The following is a 22,884-nucleotide window of genomic DNA, read 5'->3' on the forward strand; positions in this document are numbered from 1 at the left end:
TTATATGGTGTATAAGATCATGTTTGAGTATTTGAGCAACTTTGAGCATGAAAATGAAAAGAGAATTTGATTGACGTGTTCGTTGAAACGTTTTCCATGAGATTTGAGTTTATGATGAAAGAAAAGAGTCGAGATTGAGTATTATGTTGTACTTGAATGTTTTTGAGTGCTATAAGTGCTTAAAATGAGCTTTGATGAGTTTGCTTTGAAGAAATGTTGAGTTGAGCATGTTTGCTTGTGTGTATGAATTCGGAGTCATTTTTCATGACGCACTGACCTACTATTTTCGAGGGGTTTTTGATACCCAAACACGATGAACATTTTATGGTAAGTATATTTGAGAGTTTTGAGCACACCGGTAAAATTTCAAGTCATTTGGATCTCGTTTACTATTTTTATAAAATGTAAAACCAAAACTGCTACATTCTGCCGAATTGTTCGGTGAGTAGCCAATAGAGTCACCTATTCCAGTATCTTTCCTTAACATTATGGAACCCAAATTTTTATTATTAAGACATAAGTGTCTTAGCTATGTACCCACCAAATGTCAGACCTTTTTGACCACGTTTACTATTTTTCAAAAATCAAACTTTTCGGTTGCTAAAAACTGCCGAATATGGTAGACTGTAGTAAAACAGTCATATCTCCTAAAATACTTGGAGTTTTTGATCCTACTTTGTTATAAATGAAACTAGACTCACAGAGGTTTCTTTGGGTATAAGTGCAAAGTGAAGTTGTTTTTGACTTGTCTATGTGTGTTTTTCATATGCTTAATTGTTTATGTGCTTGATGCTATGAGTTTGGGCCGAGTTGAGAGTTAAGTCGAAAATAGGACGTGTGAATCCTTAGAAGCCGAGTATACCTAGGGATTGAGTTTTATTGAGTAAATAGACGTTGAGTGAGAAGTTATAGTTGAGATGAGATTGGCTTTAGAAATTGAGTTTCTGACTAAGGTTTGTTTTATCACATGAACCTTCGATGACGATGACGATGTGATGATGATATATGAAGGCCCGAGCGAGACGAAGAAGTAAGTCGCCTGATTTCTTTCCAGGATTAGCGAGGGACTTCAGGTGGGCAATATTTTGAGTATACGTATATTATTCGAGCTTTCTAAAATGATTTGATGATGATATTTATGAGTTTATCAAATATTGAGCTAAATGATATTTGAGAACTGTTTGACTTGCCAATTTTTGATGTTGAGCTTGTGTGTTACCCTCTACTGATGAGACGAATTCGGTCCTGCCACAAGCGGGATTTTGTGCACAGAGGTGACTGTGAGCCATCTTCGGGTCGGCCGGTCACGGTACTTGAGAGGGAGGCCTACTTCTCAGTACCTTTGATGATGATGAGTTGTAGATGTGGTACATACATGTTATGATCTTTGACTGCAGTCGTTTACTTATGATATCATGATTATGAAAACTGCATGCACAGATTCATTTACGCTAACTTTTTCTGTGTATTGCTGAGATGTGACAAGTTTCAAACATATAGCTCTAAGAGCACCTTTCTTATTTTTCGGCATTTGCCCAGTGAGTATTATGTACTCACGCCCTGCATATATTTCTAAATGTGCAGGCTAAGCAATGAGCGAGATTGGTCTGGTGCTGGTGGGGAAAGTTTCAATCGATGTATTTTAAATTTCCATATTGCCTTTATGATAATAGAGTCTTGATGTTTGAGATACTTAGTTTTCTTTTGAAATCAAGCAATACACTCACGGTTATGTGTCCTCATACATATAATCGGTTCGCCTTTTGCTGCGATACTCTGCATATTATTCTTCCTTATGAAAAATGAGCTATACCCGTTTTGTTTTTGTTCGTGAGATTCTTGATAATTAAAAAGTTATAACGACGTTGACGATTTTACCCTTGGGTTCATTTATGATAATTTTCCTTAGCATGCTTTGTTTTGAGCTTCCGCATGACGTTCAATCTAGTTCTTCTTATCTTTTATTCTTTTAAAATAGTCGTATCGATACTCGTACCCCGCTATTACTAGCGTCGGGATTTCGGGCTGCGACAGCGGCCGCCGTGACACGGCGGCGCTGTGGGCAGCCTTCGCTGATTTCTCCAGAAATTGCACGGCGCGCGCCGTGGGGCCGCGGCCGGCTTCATGACGGCGGCGGCCGTGAGCTTTGATTCTAAAAATGCTCCAAACGATGCCAAAAATCTTGACAACTCCCGATTCCTGCACAAGACAGTAGCACACCCAAATAGTCATCGAGCACGTGAAAAATAGAGCAAAAAGATACGAAACATGCTCGAATGCACAGCAGAAACACTCGCAAATACTACCCAAAAATGAGGTAAACAAGTATCAATGACGATTTCATCTAATAGAGATTCCAAATGAGTATGCAGAAGGAGTTAGGTACTAAATTGAATTTTAGTACAGTCTTTCATCCGTAGATAGAGAAATCGATAGTCCAAGAGGACTATACAAGTTCTGGAAATTATGATCCGAACTATTGTGTTAGATAGAGAGAACCAATGGGAGCAAGTTTTGCCCCTAATTAAGTTTGCATATTTGATAGTTTTGGATCAACTATCAATATGAACTCATATAAAATCCTGTACGGAAGGAAGTGCAGATCCCCGCTTGATTAGAATGAAGTTATAGAGAGAAAGTTACTTAGACCCGAAGTGGTAGAAGAGATGATCACTACTGTTCGACATATTCGACAAAGAATCAAAGAAGCATGAGACCACCAAAAATCTTGCGTGGATACCAGAAGGACGGAGATTCAATTCGATGTGGGAGATAAAAGTCTTTCTGAAAGTTTCCCCATCTCGAGGAGTGCATTGATTTGGAGTCAAAGGAAAGCTCAAACTGAGATACATAGAACTGTAAGGTATACTAGAGAAACTAGGCCCTGTTGCCTACAGACTTGCGTTGCCTTCGAGCCTTGCGAACGAACACGACGTTTTACATGTATCTCAACTAAGAAAATACGTGTTTGATCCAAAACACGTCATTCACCAAGAAGAAGTATCCCTGGAACCAGACTTGAGCTAAGAGAAGAGACCAGAAGTTATTCTGGACAGGAAGATACAACAATTGCGAAATAAATCAATTGCTTTGGTGAAGATCCAATGGAAACATCACGGCCAAGAAGAAGCAACTTGGGAACTTGAGGAAAAGATGAAAGAGAAGTACTTTGAGTTTTTTTTTTTTTCGAAGCTGAGTAACTCCAATTTCGGGACGAATTTTTTTTAAGGGGGGTAGGATGTAACACCCCGTATTTTTACCCTATGATTGATATGATCGAGACACTTTTATAAGTACTGAGTTTTTAGCCGCTCTGGCAACTGAGCATTCTCTGCTCTGGTACCAGAGCTGAATCTGCTCTAGTTCCCGAGCTAAATCTGCTCTGGCATCCGAGTTATCTCTGCTATGATAGCAGAGCTGAAATTCGAGTTGTCTCTGCTCTGGTAGCAGAGCTGAAATCCGAGTTGTCTCTGCTCTGGTAGCAGAGCTGAAGCCGAGTTGTCTCTGCTCTGGTAGCAGAGCTGAAACCGAGTTGTCTCTGCTCTGGTAGCAGAGCTGAAGCTGAGTTGTCTCTGCTCTGGTAGCAGAGGTGAAAGCCGAGTTGTCCCTGCTCTGGCAGTAGAGCTGAAGTCGGGCTGTCTCTGCTCTGGACCCAGAACTGAATCAGAGTTGATTCTACTCTGGCGTCCGGGCTGTCTCTGCTCTGGACCCAGAGTTGAATCAGAGTCGATTCTGCTCTGGAGTCCGAGATGTCTCTGCTCTGGTCCCAGAGCTGAACCAGAGCTGAAGTTGCTCTAGTATCCGAGATGTTTTTGGTCTGTTCCCAGAGCTAAACCAGAGCTGAAGTTGCTCTGGTATCCAAGATGTTTTTGCTCTGTTCCCAGAGTTGAACCAGAGCTGATGCTGCTCTGTCTACCTAGCTCATCCTGCTCTGGCGTCCGAGCTGAAGCTGCTCTGTCTGCCGAGCTTTCACAGCTCTGGCCACCAAGACTAGTGTGCGAGACTGACTTTAGAGAGGAGAGTCAATACAAATGGATAAGATATTAGATTAAACTATAATATTTTTGTTTTACTTGGAGGCTAAGTTTACCACTTAATTAAAGCATGTCAGCCTTCATTCGTCCCCCCATAGTAGCCGACACGCTCTCTCTCTTCTCTCCCAACCTTCGTCATCTCCGCCATTGTTGAGGAAGGAGAAGTTGCACAAGCTACTTCTACACCATAATCACCTTTTAGATCATGCTAAAAACATATCCATAAATCCTTACAACAAAAGCTGGGTTAAGAGTTTGAGCTTGGAGTCGAGAAGATGAAGCTCTATTTTTCTCCACAAAAATCATAAGAGTAAGCTTCTAATCACATGAATCTACTTATGGCTGAGCTATATAAGCATGAATATGGATGATTAAAGCATGAAAACAACTTCTCCTTCAAGTTTGTAATTCTAAAAAATTTAGGGTTGGAAGCCTTAAAATTTTTTATCTTCTAATCTTTAAGTGAGGCCATATTTATGCTATTGGGAGTCTATTTAATCATCTTTTATATGCAAAGCATGAATTTATCCTGATATATGAATTTTTGAAGGTGTTAGTTTATATGATTTTGGGAAGTATGAAGTTCATGGATGGATTGATAATTTGATTATGGGTATGAGCTTGTGAGTTTGTTGGGATGATATTTGATCGACGAAAATGATGATTAAGAGGTGATTGATGAAGATTCCAATGAATTAGTTTGATGAGAAATAGGGTATAGTTGGCTATATGCTTAAGTTGGCAAATTGATGAGTTAATGTGACAACTTGGAAAAGCTACTGACTTCATAATTTTCGATGGGGTTTTTTATACCCAAAAATCTTGAAATTTTTTTGGTGCGTATATAAAAGTGTTATGAACGTACTTGTAAAATTTCATGTCTTTTCGATATCGTTTACTACCATTTTAAAATGCAAAATACCAACTGCAACTTTCTACCGAAGATTTCGAAGAACAGACCTTAGAGTCACCCTTCTCAGTAGTTTCCCCCGAGGTTTTGCTTTCCAAATTTTTATATTAAGGATATGAATATGTTAGCTAGCTACCCACAAAATTTCAAGTCATTTCGGAAAGATTTACTATTTTTCAAAATTCAAAACTTCCAGTTGCACAAAACTGCCGAAAATGGTAGGCTGTGGGAGAATGGTCATATCTCTTGTTGGGAACCTTGTGGAATATCCTAACCCTTGTTTTGATGATACCAAAATTCATAGGACTTAATTGTAATAGACTAGAATCGTTTTGAACTCAAGTGTTAGAGTTCGTTTCTAGTTTAGTTGCGGTGTCAAAGACTGAAGACTGAAGAATGAAGACTGAAGACTGAAGACTGGAGTGACCAACTGAAGTATCAGTTGAAGAATCAGTTGAAGACTGATTATTTAATGCGCGCCATAGACTGATACTAAAGTCAAGTATCAGTTGAACATTCCTCCTAGGACTGATCTTCCAACGTTCAGAGGAAGCCACGTACGCTCAAGTACAGCCGCATTAAATGCAGAGATATCTCAATATCTTATCTCTGCAGAGGTCATTCCTATCTGGTGGTTACTTTTCAGAGATGTCACATCTCCTGTCGTTCAAAGAGAGCCGTTTCCACACAGACAAGGAACCTCGAAGATTGAAGCCTCAGCCCAAATTCGAATTGCTCTCCAACGGAAGAAATCTTGAGGATGATTTACGCCAACGGATCTATTCAAGAGTTCTCCTACAAATAGCGCTCGAGGATCACTTCAATCTTCACCGATTCAACAACATAAGCTGAAGCTCTGCCGAAATAGCTACTCAGCCCAAAGCTTAACCGCTCAAAGCTTGAATCGAAGAAGAGAATTCCAAAGCCAAAATCAGTCACTGCTGATTACATACATTCTCTTAGACCCTAGGCATATATTCTGTGTACTCAGAAGCCAAAGGTCAAACTTGCTTCAAAGAACTTGTTCTTTGTAAGTATAGTTGGCACTCGTTTAAACCTCTCCCCCATAAGAGTGTTTGAGTGATTCGGAGATTCAGGAAGGTACTCTGAACTCTGAAAGAGAAGTCTGAGCACGAGATGTGCTTAGCAGGGAAATCCTACGCGAGTTGTGTAGGTGCTGAAACAGATTCAACAAGATGGAGTCGAAGTTTCGGAAGTACAGAAGGTTCCACAAGCAGCACTACAAGGGAAAAGAAAGAGAAGGGGACTCCAGACATTCCACAGATCAAAGCGGAGAAAGGAAGTCAGCCGCTTACGACATCAAAGAATTGGAATGCTTTGGATGTAGAAAGAAAGGGCACTTTCGGAATGAATGCCCTGAATTGACTCCAGCTGAGCGCAGGGAACTGAAAGCGAAGAAAGATCACAGATCTTTGAAGAAGAAAGCTATGGTTGCTGATGATGCTGATTCATCCAACGACACATCAGAATCATCCGACTTCGACAGTTCCAGCTCAGATGATGAGAGCCGAGCCCTGATGGCCAATGAATCAGAAAGTGTAGCCGACAAGAGCTACGACAATGGAATGAATGGCCCAGAGGTAAAATCTCTCACAAAAATTCCATATACTGATAACTTCCTGATGCTTTCAGGAGACCACTCGGAATCTGGAGATAGCTCATCCGTTGAAACTGACGAGTTTGATCAGCTCCTGACTGATCACTGTCAGCTGAGGAAAATGTTCGAAGATCTCCTCAAGCAGAATCAGAAAATGGATAAGGAGATCAATGATGAACGAGCTAAACATCAGACAATCATCTACTTTCCGGATGAAACTTGTCTTGATCAGCTAATCATGGAGAACAGCCGACTAGAAGAAGAGCTCAGAGTCTCCAACTCAGAATGTGAAAGAGCATCTCATGAAATCAAGAGGCTCAATCACAAGCTGGAAGAAACAGTCAAGAGCTGCATGATGCAGTCTCCCATGATGAGCAACTTTCCATCGAAAAGATTGGTCAACAGCATCGGAGGAAAGGTTGCAGCTGCCAAAGGAAAGAAAATCATGATCATCTCTAAGAATGATCCTTCTGAAATCACAACCTCAGAAGAATCAAGAGACCATGATGTGGATGAAGTTCACAAGCGTAGACTGATGGCCAGATCAAATGTTCCACCTCCACGAAGCTACAGATGAGCTAAGGAGGCTCCCAACCAGATCATCTTATTGAAAAGGCTGGAAAGTAGATTTCAGTCAAAGATCCGGGAAGGAACATCAGGAGCCAAGAAGAATCTTCCTCATCAATCCAGGGGGAAGAAAGGCCACATCAGTCAGAAACTGACATCCTCAGTTCAGTTTCAGAAGGAACAACATCCATGGAGATCAAGCAATGCTGAGTCCAGTCGAGCCATGCCAATTCCTCGACGACAGACAAATCTCCTTAAGTCTGCAAAGACTAAAGTATCTCAAGGAAGATACTTCACCGAGCAAAGAAGACCTCAACCTCTCATCAGACAGAACTGCTACAAGAGTGAGGCCTTCAAAAAGTTTTCTCAACAGAAGAATGCTCAAGTGCCACCTGAAGCGCCAACGACATCGATCAGACATCCAACAAAGCGCAAAAGATCAGCCAGACCAATTCTGAAGCAGATTTGGGTTCCAAAGGGAACTCGAACTAACAATGAAGGACCCAAAGTTTGATTGGGTGCCTGAAGCAACTCTTCCTTGCAGGTCAATGTCAGGAAACATAAAAAGAAGGAAGAGGCCAAAGCTTCAATCAGAACGTGGTATCTGGATAGTGGCTGTTCGAAGCATATGACGGGCTACAAAGAATATCTATCCCAGTATGTCGAGAAAGCTGGATCCAAAGTTGCATTCGGAGACAACTCGATTGGAGAAACAAAAGGCTACGGTGTGCTCAACATGGGTAACGCCAGTATTAGTAATGTTAGCTTTGTTTCTGGTCTTAAACATAATCTGTTGTCTGTGAGTCAATTTTGTGACAGTGGTTTCACAGTGAAAATCAAAAAGGATGAATTCACTGTTAGAAACAATCAGAAGAAGGTGGTTCTGAAGGGATTCAGACAAGGGAGTCTCTACGTCGTTTCTTGGGAAGACAGCCCACCAGAAACGTGCCTCATCAGCAAGAGCAGCTCGAAACTCAATTGGCTATGGCACAAGAGACTCAACCATCTCAACTTCAAGACGATCAACAAACTTGCTAAACATCAACTGGTAGAAGGTCTTCCTTCTATTGTATTCCAGAAGAAGCAAGAATGTGAAGCATGCCTCAGAGGAAAGCAGACGCGGACGTCATTCAAGTCAAAGACAGGACACTCCTCTGGAAGGATTCTGCATCTACTTCACATGGATCTGTTTGGCCCGATCACTCCAGGAAGCTACAACGGTAGGAAATACACCTTGGTAGTTGTGGATGATTACTCACGATATACTTGGGTTATCTTTCTCTTCAAAAAGAAGGAGACACTGGAGAAACTGCCAAAGCTGCTGAGAAGACTGAGCGTTGAAAAGGAAGTCAACATCATCAGCATCAGATCAGATCGTGGGACTGAGTTCCTCAATACTGTCATTCGTGAGTATTGTGATGAACAAGGAATCAGTCATCAAACTTCTGCAGCAAGAACTCCCCAGCAGAATGGAGTCGCAGAAAGAAGAAACCGGTCTCTAAAGGAAGCAGCCAGGACGATGCTAGCCGAGTCAAAACTTCCCTTGAAGTTTTGGGCCGAAGCAGTCAACAACGCATGCTACACGCAGAATCGCTCCTTCCTCACTCAGAGACATGGAAGAACTCCATACGAGTTATGGAAGAACAGAAAGCCATCGATTGCCTACTTTCATGCTTTCGGTTCTAAGTGTTTCATACACAACAATGATAAGAAGAGGTTGAACACCTTCGATAGCAAGGCTGATCCAGGAGTCTTCCTTGGATACTCTGGAACAGAACGTTCAAGCAAAGCCTATCGAGTGTTCAATACTCAAACTCTTTGTGTAGAAGAAACACCTCATGTGATCTTTGATGAGTCTACAGATGGTTTCAGGGAACAAGATGCTGAAAAGGATGTTCAGATCGCTGAAGGTTCCAAAGCTGAAATCCACACTGTCGAGCCCTCTACTGTCTTGGTGTGGGGACCTGGCAAAGATGAAGATACTGAGATGCTTCAGTATCAGAAGATCAACCAACGGTCTGAAGTCCAGACTGGAGCCAATACAGATGGCATCAGTCAAGGGGGAACTCCAATTGCTGAAGTTCAAGTTGAATGCGCAGAAGCCGCCCCAGCTCAACTCACCCCTGTTCCAGAAGGTGCTTAACATCCCAGAGCTATTCTGACCGAAGAAGCTCCACCATCCCCTGAAGAGATCAAGAAGTATCGAAGATGGTTTGAACTCCACTCTAAGGAGAACATCATTGGAGAACCATCAGATGGCATCAAGACTCGGAGATCAATGTGCAACCTTGTCTTCGACATCAACCAGAACTGCATCAACGAAGATAAGAATTTCAGCTGTTTCTTATCAACTACAGAGCCCAAGGATATTGAAGAAGCTCTGAAGTCCACTGAATGGGTCATCGCAATGCTAGAGGAACTCAATGAATTCAACCGGAATTCAGTTTGGGAGCTTGTGGATCGACCAGACGATGCAAAGGTGATTGGCTTGAAATGGATTTTCAAGAACAAGGAAGACAAAGAAGGAAACGTTGTGAGAAACAAAGCAAGGCTTGTGGCTAAAGGATACAGTCAAGAAGAAGGAATCGACTACGACGAGACATTCGCCCCAGTTACCAGATTGGAAGCAGTCAGACTCTTCTTAGCCTTCGCAGCTCACAAAGATTTCAATGTACACCAAATGGATGTCAAGTGTGCATTTCTTAATGGAGTGCTCACAGATGAAGTCTATGTAGAACAACCTCCCGGATTTGAGGTTGCTGGACCAGAAAAGGTGTACAAGCTGAAGAAAGCGCTCTATGGATTGAAGCAAGCACCAAGAGCGTGGTATGATACTCTCTCTGAGTATCTAATTGAACAAGGCTTCAAAAAGGGATCTGTGGACAGAACCTTGTTCACTCTCAAAGAAGGAGAAGATCTCTTGCTTGTTCAAATTTATGTCGATGACATAATCTTCGGATCCAAATCCGAACGCATGTGCAATAAGTTTGCTGACATCATGACGAACAAATTCCAATTGTCCATGATGGGAGAAATGAATTTCTTTCTCGGATTGCAAGTCAAGCATACCAAAGAAGGAATACTGATCAGCCAGTCCAAGTATGCCAAGGAGCTGATAGCTAAGTTCGGTATTCAGCACATGAAATCAGTCAAGATCCCAATGAACACAAACTGGAAAGTCGATCCAGGTTCAGAAGGAAGCTCTGTCTCTTTGAAGAAGTACAGAGAAATCATTGGATCTTTGCTGTATTTGACTGCGAGCAGACCAGATATCGCATTTGCAGTCAGGGTTTGTGCAAGATATCAATCAGATCCTAAGGAAGCTCATTTGGATGCAGCTAAGCGGATTCTGAGATATCTCAAGGGCACACCCAATTTAGGATTGTGGTACCCAGCAGACGACGACATCAAGCTCACCGGATTTTCAGACTCCGACTTCGGTGGATGCAAGCTTGATCGCAAGTCAACCTCCGGAACATGTCAATTCCTAGGCAACAAGCTCATCTCTTGGTTTTCAAAGAAGCAGACTTCAGTCGCCACCTCTACAACTGAAGCTGAATATGTTGCTGCCGGAAGCTGCTGCTCACAAATCCTGTGGTTAGTCCATCAACTAAAGGACTATGGGATCGAGGAAAAGGAAGTTCCTATCTATTGCGACAGCTCCAGTGCTATTGCAATCTCCCAGAATCCAGTTCATCACACCAGAGTCAAACACATTGAGATTCGACATCACTTCATTCGTGATCATGTCGAAAAGAAGAATGTCTCTGTGGAATGGATTCCCACTGCTATTCAGAGAGCGGACCTGCTGACCAAGGCTCTTCCAGAAGAGAGGTTCAATGATCTATGTGCAAAGATCGGCCTCATCAACCCTGAAGAGTGATGCTGTGTTTGAAGATTTTCTCAAACAGTGTTGCTGACTAGTGGTCAACCAACTGCTGCTTCTACGATCGCCGACGTGGAATGCAATGAAGTCCGAATACTCATCTGAAGAAGAAGTCATCCTGATGATTCAACCAGGATCACGTGGTATCAACTGACTACTATGTTCAGTTGATCAGTAAGTATTTTAAATGCTTACGTCTTCAAAAATCAGTTATTTCAGTTTAGAGCTTTAAGTGTTTTGTTCAAAACCTTTTCTCTAACTGATCAGTTTTCTTCAAAAACTTTAACTGATTGTTGGAATTGTTGGAAAATGGAATATCCGAAAAGGACAAGATTTTTATAAAGAGAAAATCTGTTTTGATTGAACTTGTCCTGATCTTTTTGCCAAAAATCCTTCCAACCTTTTTGCCTCTGCAATAAAATTTCTTGAAATACTCATTGACATGACATATGTAATGATGCTTTTCAAAGTCCTTCGCAGTGACGGCGGACACGAAATTTTTCTTCAATTGCAATTTAGGCACAGTTTTCGAAAAACCTTTTCATCTTCTACATGGTTCACATCTTGTCTATTTATACACCATGCTGTCTTCACGATTTTTCTGCATCAACTAACAACTCTCCACAGCCTTCACTGTGAGAAAAAGTTTCAATTTCTTTTAAAGTTGCAGAGAAAATTTGTTCCGACTAAAGGAGAAATCTATGACTGTAAAGTCATGGAGTGGAAGAATGATGCTCATAGTCTTGGTCTTCACCGGACCCTTCCACTGGATCACAACGTCTCTCCGACGTCAAAGTTTGCTCCACCCTCACTTGTATCCAGCGAAACGAGCGTCTTCTATGCTCATGCCCGGTGCATTGGCTTGAAGTATCTGTCTGAAATAACACAGACTTCATCGTCTTCACATAAAGGCCTCTTGCCCACTGTGAAGCTTCGATGCCAAGCAACAACAATGAGCTGGAGCTCGTTGTCAACCGGTGCAACATCGACCGTGTCTATCCTCACGATAACCACTCAGTCGATTTTCCTCCTACACACAATTCTTCTCACATGCCTCTTTCTCTTCACCATCAACCCTCCTCTCAACCTGATTCCATCCCGTTCTCCATCTCCTTTCTCCCTCCTATCCCCACTCTTCATTTTTCTTTTTCTAAACCCTCCGCCTTCTCCGTATACCTCTGACCCTCAGCATCTTTCTCTGGACCATTCTGCGATTCAGTTTCCACGCAGTGGTCTTAGCTTCATCCTTCAGTCAAAATCCCACCTTTTTGATGTTGCCAAAAAGGGGGAAATTCTTAAGAGACTTATTCTCAAAAGACTGAAGACGATCAAGCGAAATGATCGTCCTATCTCATTAGGATGATCATGAGGAAGATTAACCAGAGGATGAGACCTCAATTCAACGGAGAACAAGTGAGAGTGGAACAAGCTTAGGAACATGAAGACACGAAGACAAAAGATGAAGATCAAGAAGTTCAAGGCGCAGCCAAGCAGACTGCTGGAGTCCATGGTTTAACCATGATTTTTTTTGTTTATCGTTTTACTCCAATGTAAGTCTTGCTCTGTACCTCGACTGATGGCTTATCAGTCCTTTTAATGAAATGAACTTCTTATTGATCTCACCCTGAAGACAATGACTCTTTGTCCAGGCTCTGATTTATGGTTTTTCTGTCTTCTTTAAAGTTCCGTGTTTAGAACTGTTTTCGTTCTTGCTCTAAGTATAAGTTGTTTAGGTTCTATTGTTAAGGGGGAACTGTTTTCACCCCTCGTCTAGAACTTGTACTGAGAGCTCAGTCTTTTTATTGTCTAGAACTGCTGTGTGGTTTTGGCATCATCAAAAAGAGGGAAATTGTTGGGAACCTTGTGGAATATCCTAACCCTTGTTTTGATGATACCAAAATTCATAGGACTTAATTGTAATAGACTAGAATCGTTTTGAACTCAAGTGTTAGAGTTCGTTTCTAGTTTAGTTGCGGTGTCAAAGACTGAAGACTGAAGAATGAAGACTGAAGACTGAAGACTGGAGTGACCAACTGAAGTATCAGTTGAAGAATCAGTTGAAGACTGATTATTTAATGCGCGCCATAGACTGATACTAAAGTCAAGTATCAGTTGAACATTCCTCCTAGGACTGATCTTCCAACGTTCAGAGGAAGCCACGTACGCTCAAGTACAGCCGCATTAAATGCAGAGATATCTCAATATCTTATCTCTGCAGAGGTCATTCCTATCTGGTGGTTACTTTTCAGAGATGTCACATCTCCTGTCGTTCAAAGAGAGCCGTTTCCACACAGACAAGGAACCTCGAAGATTGAAGCCTCAGCCCAAATTCGAATTGCTCTCCAACGGAAGAAATCTTGAGGATGATTTACGCCAACGGATCTATTCAAGAGTTCTCCTACAAATAGCGCTCGAGGATCACTTCAATCTTCACCGATTCAACAACATAAGCTGAAGCTCTGCCGAAATAGCTACTCAGCCCAAAGCTTAACCGCTCAAAGCTTGAATCGAAGAAGAGAATTCCAAAGCCAAAATCAGTCACTGCTGATTACATACATTCTCTTAGACCCTAGGCATATATTCTGTGTACTCAGAAGCCAAAGGTCAAACTTTCTTCAAAGAACTTGTTCTTTGTAAGTATAGTTGGCACTCGTTTAAACCTCTCCCCCATAAGAGTGTTTGAGTGATTCGGAGATTCAGGAAGGTACTCTGAACTCTGAAAGAGAAGTCTGAGCACGAGGTGTGCTTAGCAGGGAAATCCTACGCGAGCTGTGTAGGTGCTGAAATCCTATACGAGGTGTGTAGGTAGAGAAACCCTACGCGAGGTGTATAGGTGCTGAAGAGAGTTTATCTTCAGTTCACGGTTTGCAGTGCACCAGGCAAGAACTTGCGGAGTGGATTGTTGGTCTGATCAACCAGCCGTGTGTGTAGGAAAGAGTTTTTCCGAACCACGTAAAAGTCTTTGTGTTATTTACAACTTTCAGTTTTACATTCTTAACTGTGCTATTTCTATTGATAAAACTGAACACTGACTAACTGCTAGAGAAACCTTAATCCAACTATCTGCTCCACCGAGGCTATTCGAAACTAAGTTTAATTTCCGCTGCGTGTGATATCAATCTGACTGAACTATCCTCTGATAGTAAGGAAGAGTGATATCATCTCTATCTTTGCAAACACGACTGAAGCCCTTACGTGGATCAGTTAAGTTCTTGTGACTTAACTGATAACTCTTTACTGAAGAGCTTTCAGTATCAGTCGTCAACCCTGTTGGTCAAAACTAATTTCGGTTAAACAGGTGTCTGGTTTGCTTGTAAAGTTTCTTTTCTATCTCTGACTGAGGTCCCTCTGATTGAGGTTGGTAGATAGACTAAAAATAGCCTATAGGTGTATTCCCCCCCCATACACCTATTCGAGACCCCCCCGGACCTAACATCTCTTAAACCACTTGGATTTTTTCAACCTACTTTTTTTTAAATGAGACTACACTCAAAGAGGTTTCCAGTGGTGTGAGTCTCGAACGCAGGAAAGGTCCAAAGAGAAACAGTTTATTCTCTTAAGTGAAGGCAGTGCAGAAAGAGAGATTGAATAAGATTTTGATTTTGATTTTGAGATAAGATAGAAGTTAAATATCAATATATGTGGCTTTGTGGTAATAAAATGAGTTGTGTATATAATTGCTATGTGCTTTTGGATTGTACATTTATGAGTTGTTCCTTGACAGAGTTTAGACCTAAATTAGGAGATAAGTCGATAATAAAATAGTGATTCCTTAGAAAGTGTTTACGATATGAGATCGAGTGAGATGGAGTGTAGAAATGAGAAGTGATGGAATATTACTAAGCTAGAATGATATTCTTAGTAAGGAAGTTTCTGAACGATTCCTTTTGTTTTACCCCATGGACTTTATCCGACATTGATGATATCTGAAGATACGAGTAGAGGACGGAAGTGAGTCCACCCCGAGCGCTACGACAGTAAGCTAAGACATCAGGTTGACATTATTTTTACTACGTATATAGAGATCCCCTGCGTATCGTAGGCCTCTTATACGAAATGAAGTAAATGATGTGATTTAACTGTCAATTTCAGTTTGATGAAAATTATTACTGATGATGATGTTTGTGAGTTTGATAAATAATTTGAGATTTATTGATGTTGAACTAATTGACTTGCCAATTTTGATGATGATGAACATGTATGTCACCCTCTAGTGATGAGATGAATCTGGGTCCTGCCAAAAGCGGGATTGTGTACAAAGAGGTGACCGTGAGCTGTATACCGGGTTGGTCGGTCAGAAATGTCTGTGAGCTGACTGTCGGGATGACCGGTTACGGTGCTTGAGAAGGAGGCCTACTTCTCAGTACCTTGACAATGATGAGTTGTAGATGTGGTACATACATGATGAGTATTTTGATAGCGCTATCGTTTATTTATGATGTTTATGATTTAGCTGCTTACACGGGTTCTTTTGAGTAAAATCCTCGTGTATTACTTATGTGGCAAGTTCAATTTATAGCTCTAAGAGTGAGTTTTCACTAATTTTCGGCATATGTCCGCTGAGTATTTTATACTCAGCCCTACATGTATTTCTAAACGTGCAGGATAAGCGAGGAGGGAGATTGGACTGGTGCTGGCGGGGATTTTGTTTCGGATGGTTTCTCTTTTACTGTATTCATATTTCTTGCGGTAACATCAAGATGTTGAACTTTAGTTTAGACTTAATCAAGAAATTTACTATCGGCTATATGTCTTCATACATATAGTCTGTTCGCATTTTGCTGCGATACTCTGTATATACTGAGTCTTTGTGAGTAATTAATTATGGTCTCTTTGTAAATGTTGACGAGAATCCCGATATTTTTGAAGTTATGAAGCCAATAATATTTTTATTGATGATGATGTCATCTTTCTTGATTTTAGCACATTTCAATATTGCTTCCGCTCGACGTTCAATCTAGTTTTCTCTTTTTACATTATTAATTTATTTAGTCGTATCGATACCCGGTCTACACTATCACTGGCTAGGCGTCGGGCTGCGACAGATACAGTTCAGAAGGTCAGAGCTGGAGTCTTTCAATTCAATCATCGATAGCCTCTACATACAATTCATAAGTAAGTGGTTCTAACTCCTATGTGTAGCACTTAAATTCATAGGAGCATGTTAGGAATTAATCGTTGTATGGTGAATTATGATATCCAAGAAACGATCCCTTCGGGGCTAAAATCCTTCAATTGGTATCAGAGCCGGGATTGCTTTTCTCGGCTTTGTCAGTTAATTCGCGTACAATTAATAATATGCATTGAGTTTGGCTTGCTGCTGCTGCTGTTCTTCGTGGTCTGTTGATTCGTGGGGTACGTTATTTTGACGTTGTAATAGTTATTTCACCACGAGAAAATCCGTGGTTAGATTAGAATTTCAAATTATTTTTTGTTTTTCGGCTGTAATCTGTAATTATGGTAAAACGAGACGAAGACGACGACGATCAGACGAAGAATAGAGAACAGGTGTTTGGAGTGGATGGCCGGGCAGGGCTGCGCTGTTGCGTGTGCCTCAGGGCTGCGCTGCACTGACCAGCGCTCCAGAGCAGAGCTACACTGAGCAGCGCTTCGTAGCAGAGCTGTGCTGAGCAGAGGTGCGCTAAGTAGAGCTGTGCTGAGCAGAGCTGTGCTAAGAAGAGCTGCGCTGAGCAGCGCTCCAGAGCAGAGCTGTGCTGAGCAGCGCTTCGGAGCAGTGCTGTACTGAGCAGAGCTGCACTAACCAGAGTTGTGCTGAGCAGCACTTCGGAGCAGAGTTGTGCTAAGCAGAGCTGCGGTGAGCAGCGCTCCAGAGCAGAGCTGCGGTGAGCAGCGCTTTCGAGCAGAGCTGTGCTGAGCAGAGCTGCGCTGAGCAGCGCTTTGGAGCAGAGCTGTCCTAAGCAGAGCTGCGCTGAGCAGCGCTCCAGAGCAGAGCTTCGCTGAGCAGGGCTGCATTCCAAGACAGGGCTGCGCTCCCAGGCAGAGCTGCGCACTCCCAGGCAGGGCTACTCTAAGCAGAGCTTCCACGGCGGTGCACGTTTTTCGAGGCAAACCCTAGGGGTTCCAAACTCTAGTTTTCAAAGACGGGCCCGATGGAGCAGTTTCGGGCCGAGTTTTCATTTTTTTTTAGTATTTCTTTTATGTTTTAAATGTAATAGATTAGACTGGGGATTCCACGAATGGGTCACGAAGAGCTTTATTTCTTTTATTCTGTTCTTTGCATGTCGTGATATTAATCCTTTTTGTGCTCTTTGCATGCTGTTTTTGTTCTATGTGTGGCCAGAATCCCTTTTTCCCAGGGTTTAGGGAGTAGACATGATTTAAATTTCTGACTGGTTGATTCAATTAATTGAGATTGTTATTCCTTTTTATGTTCTTGATATAATTGTTTGCTTTATTGCTTGATCACCAATTTAGCATAATCATAGGTTTTAATTTGAGATCGGAAGATGATGATTATTACCTGAACTAAGAACATAGACCACATTTATTTTAATTCTAAAGGGAATTGATAATTGTGAGGGCATTAATCCTAGGAACTTTTAGGAGTTACATGTCAGAAGTGTGATCCAGGGATGGTAGCCTTGCATGTTATTAACGGTTTGTATGCCACGAGAGTGGGTATGAACTAGCTTAGAGATTGCCTTAGGAATCATCTTATTAATTGAGTTGAACATGTTAGTTAGGAGAATCTGTTGAAACCTTTGCGTTGGAAAATCTTCTCTTATCTGTTTCTCTGTTTCGCAGCTTGATTTATTTTGTTTCCTGTTATTTATTTATTTATTTAGTTTTAAAATCAAAACACTTAATTTCATTTGTCCATATAGAGTAGAATAATTTAGGATAGGAATTGGTTAATTCAGTCTCTGTGGAATACAACCTTGCTTGCTACTGTACACAATTGCACCCGTACACTTGCGGCGTGTCAAATAAATTAGCGAACAATCATCTTATATTTTTATGCGTTTTATATTTGGGTGTATTCAACATTCGAAATGAGTATGGTAGGTGAGCTCAATTACTTTCTTGAATTGCTTAAACAAAGCAAGGATAAGATATTCATCAACCAAAGCAAATATGTCAAGAACCTCGTCTAAAGGTTCGAGCTCGAAAATACAAAGCATATGCGAACATCGATGGGGAAAACATAAAAAATGACCAAAGACAGTAATGGTGAAGACATTGATCCAACATTGTACTGATCAATAATTGACAGTTGTCTCTATCTCACCGCAAGTCGCCGGATATCATGTATAGTGTGTGTTTGTGCAAGATATCAAGCACAACCTAAAACCTCACACTTGAAGGTTGTCAAGAGGGTAATTCACTATGTGGCCGACATTATGTAAGTACTCTTAATGGAAAGAGAATTGTGAAGCTTGATTATGTAAGTATTCTTGATCAAATTTCTAATATCTTCACCAAACCTCTTGACTTTGAGAGATTTTCAAGCCCTCGAAAATCTCTTAGTCTTTGTTCTTTAGACTGATGTTGTCTAGAACGTGAGAACAAGGAAATAGAAAAAAAAAAAACAATGTGATAGAACGTGTGTTTATGGTTAGACTTTGTGCAAGCTTTGTGTTTATAAGTATATTAGATCATTATCCATGTGACTTGTCCAATTTATTAATTCAATGTGTGATTAATCCATAAAAATTTAAAAAGAATAAAAAAAATATCAAAGTAGCTTGGGGGCTCGACGTTCGTAGCGACGATGCTACCTTAAAAAATGATATGAAATCATGATTGCTTCTGAACAATTCAGATTTTATGCGATTATGTATTAATTATTGTTATTAGTGGATTAACAGCAATGTTGAATCAAGATGTTGGAACATGTCACTGAACAATCAAAAAGATATATCTTATATCCTCAAATCTTTTCATCCCATTTTTCTTCTTAAGAGCTCCAACGGTTTTTAAAATTCTTTCCTTAAAATTTTAAGTTCTTGATTATGAAAAGTCTTTTTAATATCTTGGTCAAACTTTTTCCATATATTTCCTTCAAGATTTGATATTAAAAATATTATGTCTTTCGCATCAAAAAACCTTCTCACCTTCTCTTTTTCATGCACGTTTCCCCATACTCTTCATCTAGAGCTAAACAGACACAGAAAATGAGCTCAAACATAGGCTCATCATAGTATTCTAGCGAGTACAACAAGAGGCAGTCAAGATGAACAAGGGCATTCTTCCATATCCCTCTCTCATTTACACGGCATTGGAGCACTAAGGCTTTACGATGGATAAAGATGACATTCTATCCCATCCTCAAAATGTGTTCAAGCTTTCAAGCATGCACCTTGTTGCGGCTTATGTGAAAGACCTTCCTTGTGTCGATCCCTGCAACACCTGTGGTACCAGATGTTCTCACATGCGGTCCAAACATTGCCAACCCTTGTTGCCTTCCTAATGCAGGAACTGAAGGAAAATGAAGGCCAAGTGAGATTATTTGAATCTCATATTGCCAAGGCCAAGGAGAAGGTAGAGCTCTTAAAGATTTTACTTTCTTCTCAAAAAGGGAGAGATGGTGCTCGCACAATTGGTGGAGCTACCGAAGAGGAAAATGAGGAAGAGGATGTCTGAAAAATTTCTATGGGCATTTCTGATGGGTGCATATGTTGCGATGGATGCATTTTTGATTGATTTTCACGAATATCTTTTGGCTTACAATATCTATATAATTTTAGTAGGGTTAATTGCATCAAAATACCTTACCTTTTTCCAAAATTTGGTTTTTTGACAATCTTTTTAATTGTAGCAAAAATTTCAACGAGCTTTCAATTTATTGCAATGTCCGTCCGGGAAAAATTTCCGGCCAAATTAAATATGAGTTGGCAGTCAGAATGCCAATGTGGCATCAGAAATGCCAAATCACACCCCCTCTCCCTCCCATGTCACGCCCCGCGTCGCCCTCTCTCTCTCTCTCTTCCCCCCTCTTCCTCCCACGTCACCTTCTCTCTCTCTCTCTTCTCCATCCCCCTTCCCAGTTCCCCCTTAATTCCCCCTAATTCCCCCGGATCTCATCCCCCACCATGGCTACGATCATCTCCCCATCCTCCCCCGACGACATCCCCACCGCCACGCTAGCCTCCCCCCGCCGTGCTGGAGCTCCGAGGAGACCGTCGCCCTCATCGACGCCTACAAGGACAAGTGGTACTCCCTCCGCCGCGGCAACCACTGGCAGGAGGTCGCCGACGACGTGGCGTCGCGGTGCTCCGCCTTCCCGCCCAAGACCACCGTCTAGTGCCGCCACAAGATGGAAAAGCTCCGCAAGCGGTACTGCACCGAGATCCAGAGATCCAGCAGCGGCGCCCGCCGATCCGCCTCCTCCTGGGCCCACTTCCACAACATGCACTCCATGGAGAAGGGCTCTGACCCCACCCCTCCACCCTCGTCCGACGACGACGACGAAGACGTAGACACCAAGACCAACAGCGTCAAGCGCATCAACGATCTCTACAATCGCCAAACCAACGGATCCAGATCCACATCCACGCCCAGGGTTCGGATCAAGATGCCCGGAGCAGCATCCGCCAAACCTAACCCTAACCCTAGAATTATTCCCCCCAATTCGAGCTCCGGTAGTAAGTCGGTGGTGGAAGCGATCCAGGCGCTGGGAGAAGGATTCATGAGAATGGAGAAGATGAAGATGGAGATGGCGCAACAGATCGAGGAGATGCGGATGGAGATGGAGGAAGTGAGAGAGAGGGTGAGAGTCGACATGGAAAGGGGGAACTGGAAAGGCGGATTGAGAAGATAGAGAGAGAAGGTGACGTGGGAGGAGGAGGGGGAAAGAGAGATAGAGAGGGCGACGTGGGAGGGGGAGGGGGTGTGATTTGGCATTTCTGATGCCACGTTGGCATTCCAATTGCCAACTCATATTTAATTTGGCCGGAAATTTTTCCCAGACGGACATTGCAACAAATTGAAAGCTCGTTGAAATTTTTGCTACAATTAAAAAGATTGTCAAAAAACTAAATTTTGGAAAAAGGTCAGGTATTTTGATGCAATTAACCAATTTTAGTATTGTATTACTTGGATAAATGCGGTCCAGAGGGAGTATTGGCACTATGGGTATTTTCTATAAGTTTGAGAGGGAGATATATTTCTTTGGGAAAAGGTACAAATTCACCCCTATAGTAGAGGCCCCTATAGCGTATTGCTCTCCATAGTCAACACTTGATCAAATAGGCCCCCGAAGTTCCAAAATTCAAGCAATTAAACCCACCTTACAAACAGCCATTAACTTTCGTTATTTTATAAATTTTTTTAACCCAAATCTCCTATGCTGGACACTAATCTCCTTCTTCTTCGACCACAATTCCTCTTTCCCTTTCTCTCTCTACTTCTCCACCGAGACCGCAAAGCAGCCGTTAAACACCGCCGCAGTCTCCCAATTCCTAATAAAAAACCACCACTTCTCCCCTGCTGCCGCCGTACAGATCGCGTCCCTATTCGGCTCGAGAAGCCAACAAACCACCGACGTGGTCCTCTCATTCCTCAAGGAAACCGATTTCTCCAACGCTCAATTTAGAGAAGATCCTGAAAACGACACTGCGGATAGTCTCGGCGAGGGGATCGAATTCAATGCCAATTCGAAGGGGAAGCATCTCCAAATGTATAAGCTCTTAGCTGAAATACTCCAAATCATAGAGGCTGCGGCGAGCGCCGGGGAAGAGGTGAACAAATTGGCGAGGGTGTCGCCAATGAATATTAGGTAACCGACGTAGAATCCAGCTTGGGAGAGGATGATCATCAGATCGACGGTGGATCTGCCGATGCATCCGCACATGATGAACCCTAAATCGCCGAAGGATGCGATTTTGGTAGAGGAGGAGCAGCGGGTGGATTCCTCGATCCTCCTGCGGGTGTGGACGAGAAACATCATGTCGTGGTAGGTGAGGATGGAGACGACGAAGACCATGACGAGGTTGGTGAGCCAGCCGATGTGCATGAATGTGTACGCGAGTCTGAGCATGCCGGCGCCGACGATGGCGATGAAGACATTGGCGAATGTTTTCGGTTGAGAGGAGAGGACGATGGGCTTGCCGCCGCTGCCGTGGCCAAACAAGAGCGGGGTCTCTACTCGCGGCAGTGAGTGCGAGGACGAACTGCCATCGTCGTTCAGCTTTTTGATCCCCATTTCAACGTGAGTGGATTTTTCCTTCTTCTCGAAATGGTCGATTAGGGTTACCTAATTGCACATAAAAAGAGAAAGCTGAAAAGGATTTGGAGAAACCGGCTGGTTGAGTGAGGAGAGATGGGATGACTGTGTGGAGTTGGGATTCAAAACCTAGCGACCAGCCGGGAAACCTTCAGCGAAGGGGGGCAGAATCGCCGGTAGAACGCTCCCATTTTCAAAATATTTTTTTTTAAATAGTAACAAAAGTTAACGGCCGTCTGTGAGGAGGGGTTTAATTGCTTGAATTTTGGAACTTCGGGGCCTGTTTGATCCAATGTTGACTATGGAGAGCAATACGCTATAAGGGCCTCTACTATAGGGATGGATCTGTACCTTTTCACTATTTCTTTAGATTACTGATTAAGGGGAAAATACATATATATAAATATTAATAAATTCTATTATTAAGAATATTTAATGAAGAAGATAAAACTAAGGTATTAATTCATAAATTGAATAAATAAATAAATAATTCGAGTTAAAATAACTCTAACGATCTCCCCATTTTTATCTTTCTTCATCAAAACCCAAACTCCCTTGTAGTAAAAAAATCCCCTTAGGATAATCTCCCCCTCAAATAGAGATATCAATCAAGAATGAAAGAAATAAATCTTGTGGAGCTGCCAAAGAAGAAGAGGAGAAGAAGGACGTCTATAAAATTTCAAA

At 42.0% G+C, this 22,884-nt stretch overlaps 1 protein-coding gene and 1 pseudogene across 1 annotated transcript; one reads left to right on the plus strand and one right to left on the minus strand.

The window, feature by feature from the left end:
* The first annotated feature begins 20,068 nt into the window (after positions 1–20,068).
* Positions 20,069–20,796, plus strand: LOC131023102 (trihelix transcription factor ENAP1-like; annotated as a pseudogene).
* Positions 20,797–21,561: 765 nt separating this feature from the next.
* On the minus strand, positions 21,562–22,179 carry LOC131023103 (amino acid transporter AVT3C-like). Its single transcript, XM_057952647.1, has one exon. The coding sequence runs from the start codon at positions 22,177–22,179 to the stop codon at positions 21,562–21,564; it is 618 nt and encodes a 205-aa protein (XP_057808630.1).
* Positions 22,180–22,884: the final 705 nt, after the last annotated feature.

Source organism: Salvia miltiorrhiza, chromosome 4 (genome assembly GCF_028751815.1).
Source record: "Salvia miltiorrhiza cultivar Shanhuang (shh) chromosome 4, IMPLAD_Smil_shh, whole genome shotgun sequence".
NCBI classification, from domain to species: domain Eukaryota; kingdom Viridiplantae; phylum Streptophyta; class Magnoliopsida; order Lamiales; family Lamiaceae; genus Salvia; species Salvia miltiorrhiza.

Coding starts and splice junctions, on each gene's coding strand:
- LOC131023103 (XM_057952647.1), bottom strand. CDS start 22,179: ATGGGGATCAAAAAGCTGAACGACGATGGCAGTTCGTCCTCGCACTCA.